At 39.2% G+C, this 13,295-nt stretch overlaps 1 protein-coding gene across 1 annotated transcript in view; it reads left to right on the forward strand.

Moving 5' to 3' along the window:
* Positions 1-13,295, forward strand: part of VPS13C (vacuolar protein sorting 13 homolog C) — a 195,735-nt gene that overhangs the window by 98,055 nt on the left and 84,385 nt on the right. Inside the window, exons 39-46 of the mRNA XM_077828389.1 lie at positions 1,621-1,680; positions 3,087-3,249; positions 4,892-5,008; positions 5,552-5,655; positions 8,355-8,522; positions 9,725-10,029; positions 11,092-11,236; positions 12,703-12,859. Of these exons, the coding sequence (XP_077684515.1) occupies positions 1,621-1,680; positions 3,087-3,249; positions 4,892-5,008; positions 5,552-5,655; positions 8,355-8,522; positions 9,725-10,029; positions 11,092-11,236; positions 12,703-12,859 (1,219 nt within the window). The remainder of the gene's footprint in view (positions 1-1,620; positions 1,681-3,086; positions 3,250-4,891; positions 5,009-5,551; positions 5,656-8,354; positions 8,523-9,724; positions 10,030-11,091; positions 11,237-12,702; positions 12,860-13,295) is intronic.

Genomic DNA, 13,295 nt, shown 5'->3' on the forward strand with positions numbered 1-13,295 from the left:
TTCTTCCCATGGGTCCATATGATGAAGATGTCATCAATGTAGCGTAACTAGAAGAGGGGCGCTAGGGGATGAGAGTTGAGGAAGCATTGTTCTAAGTCAGCCATAAAGATGTTGGCATACTGTGGGGCCATATGGGTACCCATAGCAGTGCCGCTGACTTGAAAGTTGTCCCTAAATCTGAAATGGTTGTGCGTGAGGACAAAGTCCAGCCAACAGATGTGCCATGGCCTCATCAGGGATACTGTTCCTGACTGCTTGTAGTTCATCCTCATGTGGAATATTGGTGTAAAGAGCTTCTACATCCATGGTGGCCAGGATGGTGTTTTCAGGAAGATCACCAATGCATGGTAGTTTCCTCAGGAAGTCAGTGGTGTCTCAAAGATAGCTAGGAATCCTGGCAGCATAAGGTCTGAGGAGAGAGTCCAAATAGGATTTCCAGGTGTATGGATCTTGGGTAGCAGATAGAATACCTCTGGTCGGGGCTCTAGGGGTGTGTCTGTGTAGATTTGTTCCTGTGCTCTAGCAGGGAGTATATTGAGCAGATGGTGTAGTTTCTTTTGGCACTCCTCAGTGGGATCAGAGGATAGTGGCCTGTAGAATGTGGTGTTGGAGAGTTGTCTGGCAGCCTCCTGTTCATAATCCAACCTGTTCATGATGACTACAGCACCTCCTTTGTCAGCCCCTTTGATTATAATGTCAGGGTTGTTTCTGGGATGGCATTGCCTTCTGTACAGCTAGGTTATGGGGCAAGTGATGCTGTTTGTTCACAACTTCAGCCTGTGAACGTCTGTGGAAGCACTAGAAGTCCAGTCTGTCATTTCGACCGTCGGGAGGAGTCCACACAGAATTCTTCTGCTTGTAGTGTTGGTAGGAGGGTTCCTGCAGGTCAATGCTCTGTTCAGTGGTGTGTTGAAAATATTCCTTGAGTCGGAGACGTCGAAAGTAGGTTTCCAGATCACCGCAGAACTTTATCATATGCATGGGGGTGGTGGTGCAGAGAGTCCCTGAGATAGGAGAGACTCTTCTGTCGGGCTAAGTGTGTGGTTGGATAGATGAACAATATTGTTGGGTGAATTAAGGGTACCACTCTTGTAGCCCCCTGTGTCACGTAGGAGTTTAGTCTACTGTCCTTTTTCCTCTGTAAAGAAGTAAAGTGTACACTGTAAATGGCTTGTCTTGTCTTGTTTTTGTAAAGTCCAGCCACGTGGAAGTTTGTGTGGAAGGTTGGTTTTGTATGAGAGTCTCCAGTTTTGAGAGCTTATTATGGTATTTTCAGAATGGCTGTCAGGTAGTTTGTAGATTTGAAGGCAAGAGGGGCTATTGTAGTTGTTTATTCTAACCCCCTAATTTAAGATAGGCTATAGAATTTCATCCAGTAAATTTGCACATAGACCCCATTAACTTATGATGGCAAAGGAGGTATTGTTTAGGAAGACATCCAGTCTTAATTTTAAGGTCTCTGAGCAATGGTGAATTGATTATGTACCTTTGTAATCTTTTCCTTTGATTAATTATTCTTATGGTTAAAAATTGGCACCTTATTTCAGTTTCAACTTTGTACTTCATCTGTTAAAATACAGATATTGTTACTGTGTGCTTCAGTCTTGACTCTTTTTATAGGCTGATGCAGATGGACCAGACTTTACCACTACTTACAAAAATACCAAACAAGCTGTCAACGTAAGTATAAGTACGTAGACTTCAGCAAGCTTTTTAGGTGAGTTCCTATGTTAATATGTAATTTATTTTGAAAGATTAACTAAAAATATCTTTTTTAAAGTACACTTGGTTTTAAGGTAACGTGAAAAATGGTGTGTCTAGAATTGATTATTCATTTTGAAATAGGAACTGATGAATTTTTAATCTGTTCTTAGCTAAGTGACAATGCCAATTTCTGACAATAGTGTTTGTGGGATGTGATTTGCTAAAAGTGAGGAAGTGTTGTACTCTAGAGTAGTAAACTTGTTAATATATCACATGGGAATATATTTGTAGTAGAAAAGTAAAAGCTCATAGAGCCAGAGTGGGAAGGAACAGTTGTGCTATGTAAACGCTCTGGACTGGGTGGCTTTTAAATTATGACATGAGCCAAGCAGGCTCGAGCAGTGTACTATCCCAAGTGGAACACGGGAGACAGTGTCACAAAGAGGGTACTCCTTGCTTGGAGGAAGAGTTCTTCACAATGTTTCCTTGGTGGATAGACTGCACCCCAGGTGAGCTAGCTCAGCTCTATTTTCCCACCCCCTTTCAGTATCCTTTTCAAGTAAGCAAGCAAGCTCTGTACACATGGATCACATGGACGACAGTGAGCAGCTCCAGTGCAGTTGTAGTATAGAAGACTACTTGCTTCTTTGCAGGGGCAAGTCACCTTTTGAATCTCATTAAGTGTTGAAATATGCACTTCAGAGATGAGGGGGGAAGGCCAGAGAAGCCATGGTTATAATAAAATAAATATTTGCCAAAAGTTACTATAGTACAAGGCAATACCATGCTAGCTTACATTCTGTCATATTTTAACGGTATAGATTTTAGTGACAACCACTATAGCTCACCCTCCATTGTGGATGCGTTGTTTGAAGCCTTTTATTATCCCAGAACTTCACCTAGATGTAGTAGGTGCTCTAGACAGAAACAGCTGTGTGTCCTTGGTTGGCTTTTTCAGAGCCATAGTTAAACATGCAGTGCTTTCTGGCCCTGAGCTGTGACATGGAGAAGGATTAAGCAGTATAAAGTAGTATTAAGACTGTATATTATATTCACCTAAGTAGCGCTAGTTAAAAATGCAGGTTCACATCAAATAGTAGATTTTATATTTGGCACAGAAGGTGGTATAATGTCCTTGTAGGATTGTCTTGTATCATTCTAAGCTTTGATGTGACAGCATTTTGGCGCCTTTCTTCTCTATTGCTATGCAATGCTACGTTGGTCAAAAATGTCGGATTACATAAGTAGAGAGTAAGTAATTTTTCTACATTTCAGTGGTGATAATTTTGAATTAGTTATACAAAGACATAACATACCAGTATGATACGTTTTCATTAATATTACCATTTTTCTCTCTCTCTCTCTCACACACATCATGTCAGGTGTCCTTTTCATCTTTGGATCTAATACTCCACACAGAAGCCTTACTTTCCATCATGAACTTTGTCACATACAGTGTTCCATCAGGTGGCCTTACCAGCTCTGATAAAGGATTTGACCCAAAACCTCAACGAGAGGAACAAAAAAGCGCTGTTATCAAAGCAGGTATTGTGATATTGGAAATTCCATATCTTTATTTGTGGTGCAATAGCATGCCAGCTGCTGTTAATCAACTTCGTTTGCAAGCAACACAGAACTCTGTTGTCGTTCATCTGGCAACACATTAGTGACACACCCGGTTGTACCTGGAAAAAGACAATAGTAAATCACAATGTTAAATATCTGTTTGAACAAAAATCACAGATGAGTTTCTAAGGATATTGAATCTTCTTTTTGGTAATTGCTAAACACTTTCTTGTTCCACAAATACTTCTACCATTAGGTATTTTCCCAAATAGTGAATTCATTTTTATAGACCATTACCTTGACTGGTTAATTTGCCTGACATTCACATCCACCAAAAGTCTAAAATAAACAAACCCGGCTTTATCAATGGTTAAGCTATTTCATTAGTATGAATTAGTGAGGTTAGCTATGATCATTTCACACTCCCACTTCTTCCCCATTAGCTTCTTGCATAACTTTAATTACCTGAATGAATTAAAACTGGTCACTTGACAAATACCTTTCTTTACTATTCCTTATAGGTAAATAGAGTAGTATTCTAATTGAACATTAACAATGGTTGTGGAAAAACAAGGGTGCTTCTCGTAAAAGATGACAAGTTAGCTGCCATAATATGTATACCCCTTCATTGCATTTTTCAAACATGTAGCAAGAAATTGTTGGTAGCCTTAACATCTCACTGAAGGAGACAGCATGACAATTTGAAAAGGCCAGTCGAACGTCCTATAAAACTTGGAGCTGCAGAGGATGAGGCTTCGTTGTCAGATGCCCTCACTGGACTGTGACTCATGAAAACTCACTACACATTACAGCAGTGAAACATACCTGAAGTTTAGTGCTTCATAAGTGTATTGCCACTACCTCCTCTTGCTGCCTAATATGACAATTCCATATGAATGCTTGTATCTTTTGAAATCAACCAAACTTCACCGTGTATTTGCCAACTTTCTGACTATACGGAAACACAGTTTATAAGGGGAATCCTAAACGCTCATATCAGCAAGCGCTGCCTGTAACCTAGTGATGGGGGCAGTAAAGAGAGTTTTGTTAGAAGCTATTTAAGGATTGGCTAGTTTGGCCGTTTTTAAGGGTTGTTTTTAAGCCTGATAGGCTTGAGCTTGAAATTGACTGACTGTCCTAATTGGTCTTGGTCTGTGTCTTAGGAGCTGCTTTTCTCCCTACACCTGCAGGCTTCCCTTCCTGTCTAGGATAGACAGTGTTGAGGGTGATTTCTCACCACACTGTGAAGTCTAGTTTTCTTTCCTGAATATGTAAAGAATGAACTACTAATTGTGTTTGGAATTATACTATTCTCAGAGGAAGTTTCAAATGAGGACAAATATGGAAAATGTAACCATATTCTGTTTTGAAGTGATTGCTATGCCTATATTTCATTTGGCTGCTGTTCTTGTCCCAGAACAATTATCAGTCTTCTACACAATGTAATCAGATTTTGCTGTAGCTTTGGTCAAATAGAGTTAAGATTTCCAAGGTGTTGCAACAGATAACTTTTGAACAGTGTGTATATATATAAACCTTAATTACTACAAGATGTTTTGCATCTGTTAAATTACTGGGATGAATGTGCCCTCTTCTGACCATGGTTCTTTCTGCTACGTAGTATCTAGTGGTGCAGCCCATGAAGATGTATATGACTTGAAACTTACTGTGAAGTTGAATGCATTCAACATTTTTGTCTGTGATCAGAAATGTAACATTGCAGACATTAAAATACAAGGTAAGTTATCAGTTAAGTATTTTGACTAGTAGAATTTAAGAAGATGGATCATTGCTTTTCCCCCCTAAGTTTTAAAAAGCTACTGTAGAAGTTATACATCAATATTTCAATAGCATTTACTTAAATTTGTAACAGGAGATGAGAGAGCAACTGAGCATTAATCTGAGATTTTTAATAGCCAAGATACATGTGTGATGGAGGAAAGTGTATTTGCCAAAGATACACAAGTGCTTAGTTTTTAATAGGGTGAACTGAAAAAACCTTGAGTTGCTAACTCACTAGAAATGCTGTGGACTTGAAATTCTCTAAGAGTTAGGCACTCATCAGTGTTAGTAACTGGTACTCAACCCTGTATTTTCAGAGAAAGTTAGAAATGGTCTTGTCTCTTCATCACTAATCTACGAATATGTGGTAGAGGGCATCAAGTAAATGGTTAGATCAGAAACTCCTAAGGCTGAACAGCTTGTTACATTCTTTTTTGAATTTTAGCAAAAATGGATTACCTGTTGTTACTATGAACTAAAATTGGATTTTTTTCATCAGGAATGGATGCTTCTGTTTCTATGAAAACTAAAAAGATAAAGGTTTTTTCCAGACTTGAAGACATCATAATCACAAATGTTGATCCAAAGACCATTCATAAAAAGGTGACTTGTGCAATGAGATAAGATTATGAAAATTATGATTTTTTTAAAAAAGATACTGTATGACTAAACAGAGCACAATCAATTGCTTAATCAATTTTATCGAGATATGTATGTGGAAGACAAATGTGTTGCTTCAAAAATTGTCAAGTTAAAAAACTGAGTTTATAAACTACATTTAAATCAGGAAAGTAAAATATTTTCTTTTGACAGGTTTCAGTGTAACAGCCGTGCTAGCCTGTATTCGCAAAAAGAAAAGGAGTACTTGTGGCACCTTAGAGACTAACCAATTTATCTGAGCATGAGCTTTCGTGAGCTACAGCTCACTTCATCGGATGCATGCTGTGGACACAGTATGCATCGTCCACAGTATGCATCCGATGAAGTGAGCTGTAGCTCAGGAAAGCTCATGCTCAAATAAATTGGTTAGTCTCTAAGGTGCCACAAGTACTCCTTTTCTGTTTTCCTTTGAACATTTCATTATTTGCTTAGGCTAGTGTTCTGATTTACCTTTTGGCAAAATGACTAAAATCTCCAGTAATGGCTAAATGAGATAATAGAATTGACTGGATTCACTCAAACTTGTGTATCCATCATTTGCTGTATTAAACATAGGATCGTAGGACTGAAAGATACCTCGATAGGTCATGCAGACCATCCTGACAGGTGTTTGTCTAACCTGTTCTTAAAACCTCTAGTGATCAGAGATTCCACGCCCTTTCACCCCCATGTAATTTATTTCAGTGCTTAACTACCCTTTCAGTTAGGAAACTTTTCCTAATATCTAACCTAAATCGCCCTTGCTGCAAATTTAAGCCCATTCTACTTGTCCTGTCCTCAGTGGCTAAGGAGAAGAATTTATTTTCGTCTTTATAACAACCTTTTATGTACTTGAAGACTCTTATCAAATTTCTCCTCAAGATCATATTTTCTAGACCTTGGACCACTTTTGTTGCTTACCTCTGGTGTTTCTCCACATCTTTCCCGAACTGTGGTGCCAAGAACTGGACACAATGCTCCAGCTGATGACTTATCAGTACTGAGTACAGTGGAAGAATCTCTTCTCGTGTCTCTGGCTTAGAACACTTTTGCTAATATGTCCCAGAATGTTTGCTATTTTTTTGTGACAGTATTTAATTGTTGACTCTTTGTGATCCACTGTAACCCCCATATAATTTTTTGCAGTATTCCTTCCTAGGCAGTCATTTTCCATTTTGTATTTGTGCAGTTGATTATTCCTTCCTAAGCATAGTACTATGCATTTGTCCTTACTGAATTGTATCCTATTTAGTTCAGACCATTTCTTCAGTTTAAGATCATTTTCAATTCTAATTCTGTCCTGTCTAATCCCCTCCTAGCTTGGTGTTGTCCTCAGACTTTAAGTATACTCTCTCTGCCATTTTCCAAATCTTTATGAAAATATTGAATAGAACCGGACTCAGGACAGATGCTTACAGGATCCCACTTGACATGCCTTTCCATCTTGTCTATGAACCATTGATAGCTACTGTCCACCAGTTCTCAAAGATGATCACTAATGTCTCAGAGATTCCTTTAGCAAGATCCTTCTAAGATGTACTTTGTCAGGCCCTGCTGACTTGAAGATATCAAATTTGTCTGTGTAATTCTGAACTTGTTGTTTTCCAGTTTGAGCCTCAGCTCCTATCCCATTTACACTGATGTTGACCATATTAGTCGTCTGATCACTGCTAAATTTTTTTGGTGAAAATGGAAACAAAAAAGGCATTTCACGCTGCATTTTCTATTACCCTCTTTTCTTCCCCATTGAGTAATGGGCCTACCTTGTCCTCTGTCTTCCTCTCGTTTCTAATGTATTGGTAAAATGTTTTCTTGTTACTGTTTGCCTCTCATTTTGTGTCTTGACCTTTCTCATTTTGTCCTTACATGCTTGTGATGTTTTTTTTAATATTCATCCTTCATAATTTGCACTGGTTTCCACTTCTTTGTTAGTCTCTAAGGTGCCACAAGTACTCCTTTTCTTTTTGCGAATACAGACTAACACAGCTGCTACTCTGAAACCTGTCACTTCTTCTATGACTCTCTTGCATTTCAGGTCTTTAAAGATCTCCTGGTTAAGACAGGGTTGTCCCTCATTATACATCTCAGCTTTCCTCAGTATTGGGATGGTTTGCGCTTGTGTCCTTAATAATGTCTCTTTAAAGAACTGCCAACTCTCCTGAACTCTGTTTTATCCCTTAGACTTGTTTTCCATGGGATCTTACCTACCAATTCTTTGAGTTGGCTAAAGTCTGCTTTGTTAAAGACCATTGTCTTAATTCTACTGTTTGCCTTCCTGCCATTTCTTAGGTACCATTTCAAGGTGCCTTCCATCTTCAAATTCTCAACCAATTCATCTCTGTTTGTCTGAATTAAATCTAGAATAGCCTCTCCCTTTGTTGCTTTCTTCACCTTCTGCAATAAAAAGTTGTCTCTAGTGCATTCCAAAAACTTGTTGGATAATCTCTGCCCTGCTGTAACATTTTCCCAATAGATGTCTGGATGATTGAAGTCCCCCATCACCACCAAGTCACATGTATTGCTTGTTAATCCACTCGTGGTTACATCCTATTTGTTTTAGACAGCTTGTGTTACATTCTTGGGCTGTGACAGAATTAACAAAGGGTTACTCTAGGATACTAAATACATATCTTTAATAAAATAGCTCAATTCAATTCTTCCAGGCTGTCTCCATAGTGGGAGAGGAAGTGTTTCGATTCAAAATGGTCCTTTATCCAAACGCTACTGAAGGAGAAGACTACACCGATATGTCCAAAGTGGATGGTAAAATGTGTCTAAAAGTGGGCTGCATTCAGATAGTTTATCTCCATAAATTCTTCATGTCACTTCTGGTAAGATGTTGTTACTAGCATGTATAATTTGGTACATTTAGTTTCAGTTAATAGTTTCTGTGCTGCCCAAGAATGCAAGACAGAAACCTGTTTTATGCAGTGTTGTTGTAGATGTGGTGATCCCAGGATATGAGAGACACAAGCTGGGTGAGGTAAAATCTTTTATTGGACCAACTTTTCTCACCAGCAGAAGTTAGTCTAATAAAAGATTTTACCTCACTCACTTTGTGCCTCTGAAACATAAACATGTAAGACCAAGTTCCTTACCCTGAACATATAATGTTTAAAAGTTGCACCACTCAGTGAGAGGTTGATAAATATGAAGGGGAATGATGAAGAACAGGAGTGATATGGTGACTTAGTTTTAGCATGTATGAATAGTTGAATGTGAGCGTAAACCCTTCAGATATAGATACCTTATCAACCAAAAGTACAACTACTAGACATAAATGTACACAGTACATCCTGCTTTAGATGCATGTTCCAAGTAGGGTTGAATTCAACACTGAGTACCCATGAGTTAGAATCTTAGCTAGCAGATGATCGTGTAAGTGAGGCAGATAGACTTAAGAATTGTGAACTGCAACTTAACTATATTTTAGCAGGGAGCAGGGACCAGGGCCAGCGAGAGCGCAAAGGCAGGTGCGACAGCCAGCCCACTGACAACCTCTGCCTCAGCAGCCTATTGAGTGCCTTGAGCTTGTCACCTGGCAGTTCTGCCTCAATCACCCACCCAGCATCCTGGCATGCTTCACAGGCACCCTCTGCCAAGGAATGAGGGAAAGGCTCAGGGGCTGTCAGTGGCAGGTGTTTGGGCAGGCCTGGCCATTCTCTATGATGATTCTGATCATGGCGTTGTCAAGGTGGAAACAGCAGCTTCTCTGAGACCCAGTCCCTGGGAGGGCTGTGGGGCCAATACTCCAGGGTCCTTGACGCTCTTGGATTGGCAGGGTGTGGTGGCTCGTAGTCAGAATGGCTGCGAACCCTCCAGCCGCTGCCTCTCAGGACTGGCCGCTTCTCGTCTTCCTCCCAGCGGCTCCACTTTGCCCTCTGTCACTGTCTGCTTTGCCTCCCATGCCACCCCCAACTCCACCCATAGCTGCACCAGCGGACCACCCACGACTGTCATGGCCCACGGTTTGGGAACCCTGATGTAAAGTGTTTATTTTTGTGCTACGTGAGATAATGCTGTTTTCCAACAGAACTTCCTGAACAATTTCCAAGCAGCAAAGGAAGCCCTGAGTGCAGCTACAGTCCAGGCTGCAGAAATGGCTGCTTCCAGCATGAAAGATTTTGCTAAGAAGAGCTTCCGCCTTTCAATGGATATCAACTTAAAAGCTCCAGTTTTAGTCATCCCTGAGTCTTCGGTCTCCCATAATGCTCTGGTAGCAGATCTTGGTTTGATCAGAGTTCAGAATGAATTTAAATTGGACTTCACAGATAAATCTTCTGTCCCTCCAGTCATTGACAGCATGGATGTGCAGCTCACTCATTTGAAGCTATCAAGGTATAAACTACTGTGTTTCCCTTGATACTGAATGTTTATAATTAGTGTTGGAAAACAGTTAAAGTGCCAATACTGCTCTGCATAGAGTAAGAAGATAAGGCCTGTGCCTCGAAAAACGTAATACCTAAACAGGTTGTACAGATGTCATGGGGGAGAGGGAAGTTGTGCAGCAGAAAAGCAAAGTGGTTGATTGAAGAGGCTCAGTATGTTAATTGTTAAATCTGCTTTTAAAAAAAACATTTTCTTTAGTTCCTGTTCTATTTAGCACTGTTTTTAGAGGATAGGAGTTGGATTCCTAGGTTTCCTGGAAGGACAAAACTGTTTTGTTGGGTTTTTTTAAATACTTGGCTTGGGTTCTTTGGAATTGACACATGAACAGTATAAAGGGTCTTGTGGTTAATTTGTAAACTTACAATCAAGACACTACCTTTCACTACCAGAATACAGATATACATTCACACACAGGCTCATATCTTCTATCACATTTTATATACTTTTATTTTTTGCATCATAAATGTAAAATCAGTAGAAATAAATTAATACATTATTGCGTGGGAAACACTCTTGTTACGTATAGTAGTAGAGATGAATGTATTCCATATATTCTCCAGGAACATACGATGGTTGGCTTTGCCACAGTGGTTTTTGCTGACAAGCTAGTGTTTACCTACAGTTGTTGCACAGTGGTACCTGTGATACTGCACTACCCTATACTTTACATAGAAAAGAAGTGCACAACTGCAGAGATTGTGTGATATCTGTGGAAATCTTTACTTGCTAGTGGCAACCACTATATCCTTTTCTCATGAATACATAAACTAAAACATTTAAGATATGGTTCTGAGTTGAGATTTGAATGGGCTTTATTGCTGCAGTCCCATGAAAAGGCTGAAGGGCAAAGCTCCAAGTTGTTGTTTTTGGGCATGGTTTCTGTGCAGAAATCTAGGTTTTCACCTGCTCCATTCTCCAATTTCCCAGCTACTCGTGGAGAAGTAGGGGAAGACCTGTATGTCAACAGAGATTCAACAGATGTTACTTTAATCTTTTTCTGTGTGTTTTCAGGAGTATTATACCCACTGCTTCTCAACCAGATGTTGAAATTTTACAGCCAGTAAATCTGGTTTTGTCAGTTCAGAGAAATTTAGCTGCAGCGTGGTATCACGATATTCCAGCAATTGGGATCAAAGGAGACCTAAAACCTATGCAGGTAACGCCACAGCAAACTAATTGTTGTGTTGTAAGTAGTAATAGATTTCTGTAACGATTAGGCAGAACTTGTTTTGTAGCACTTTAGGTTCTTGATATTTACAGAATACTGGTTTATTTGGTACTAGGGTGTTCCTTGGCTGTCTCCCAGTCATGCACAATTCCAGCCTGACTGTGATCTAATGTAGTTGTGGTGCCAGATGTTGTATGGCTTCATTGTAGTCAGATGGCCAATACTGAATGATTTGGGTGCATGATACAATAAATTAAACAATATAAAATGAAGCCTGTATTTAGGATCAACTGATCCTGGTAGAGCTCAGATACCATAGTCTTTTGGATTAATAGCCAGCTGTATCCATCCACATGAGTTTTCCTTTATTATGCAGCAACTTAACACAAGCAGACCAAACCTGGCTGCTTTATCAGAGCAAGAAAGAAAACTGCTTTGCTAGAATCCAGAAGCTAAGCTGCAGGCTCTGAAACTCCGCTTAGTTTGACTGCCCTGTATTACACAGTTATTTGAGTGAATGTTAAGTCTTTATCAGTTCTTATTGTAAAGAGAAATCATCAGACCTCAGCTTTATCCTCTCACTTTCTTTCCCCATCATGTTCACAGTGTAGCAAGAGTCCCATTTTAATGGGCTCAAGAGTCCCAAATTTTAGCCAGGAATCAGAGTAGGGATTGCCTAACCCCTGTACCAGTAAGGAGGAGGGAATTGATGTATCAGGCCCTTTTGGCCAGGGATTGGAGATGTCTGTCCTATGGCCACAATCCATTAGTGGCATGGCACCAAAGGAGGCCCAATGTAGTTATTCAAATGTTGTAAAACCTAAATGCGTTAACAGCATACATTTCTAGAGACTTTAAGAATTGTCCTGTAAAGATGTAGTGCTGTTTCTCGTAAATTGTATTAATAATTATATATTCATAACTTTCTATTTTGCATTAGGATTCCTTAATGTTGAATTACTTATTTACTCGGTCATAAAAAGAGTTGTCATAGTTTAACACTTCCCAGACTTAATGTTGCCTGCTTTTTTTTCATTGGCAAAGGAATTCTGTTCCATATGAATTAACTCACTCTTTTATTAAATAGTCATTAAGATATGTGGGGCCAGCAAGCGTTTGAAAGTGGTGGATTAGGTTCTTTTCGTTTAAATCGAAAAGAAGCAAATGGCATCTTGGAAAAAGGAAAAATATTCTTCATCTTAGAATTTATAGGCTTCTTCAGCCAAGATTGTGTTTTTCAATCAAAGTACAATCTTGTTTAAAGAGGAAACATCCCTTAATTAGAATGTTGGTAGGAATTGCTGGAAAGAAAAGACCTTCACTAACATGGAATGTATTGGACTGAAGTGTCTAGGTTGGATAATGTGGTGATGGTACTACTAATGAAGAGGCAAGTTCTCAATATGTGGTGTTGAATGTCTTCACTGGAAATAGCTGTGTTTGACAATTTACAGATTGCTGTCAGTGAAGATGACCTAACTGTCCTCATGAAAATTTTGCTGGATAACCTTGGAGATGCTTCTTCCCAGTCTAGTGCTACACAACAGACCCTTCAAGAAGCTCAAAAAACAAAAAAGGAAAAAGATCAAAGTGATTCTCATCTCTGTGAAGGTACAACTTTAATCCAAAATTTGGCGAGTTGAGAAAAAGATGAGCTGTTTTCAGTTGTTAATTGCATGTACTTTGAAAGTATAACATTGGTTATCTGTAGCTAAGGGAAGCGTAGTGATACTACTATGAAGCTGAATAAAAACTGAACAATATTTATTAAGATATTTATACTTATTGCTTTTGTAAAAACAAGTTTCATTTGTCAATTCATTATAATAAATTGCTTCCATAGATGTAGTTTTTTCAGGTAAAGTGACAACCCACGCAGACCCTAAATGATAAAACCAGATAGATTGAAAGATGTCCTTAAATGTGCGTGCTGTTGTAATTAGCTGGAATATACGGACCCAAAGAGTCAAAGATGTTAACGAGATCCTGTCACTGTCCATATTAAAGAGCCTTAAACAAGGTTTAGAGCTCTTGGTATAAACAGATC

Source organism: Eretmochelys imbricata, chromosome 10 (genome assembly GCF_965152235.1).
Source record: "Eretmochelys imbricata isolate rEreImb1 chromosome 10, rEreImb1.hap1, whole genome shotgun sequence".
Classification (NCBI taxonomy): domain Eukaryota; kingdom Metazoa; phylum Chordata; order Testudines; family Cheloniidae; genus Eretmochelys; species Eretmochelys imbricata.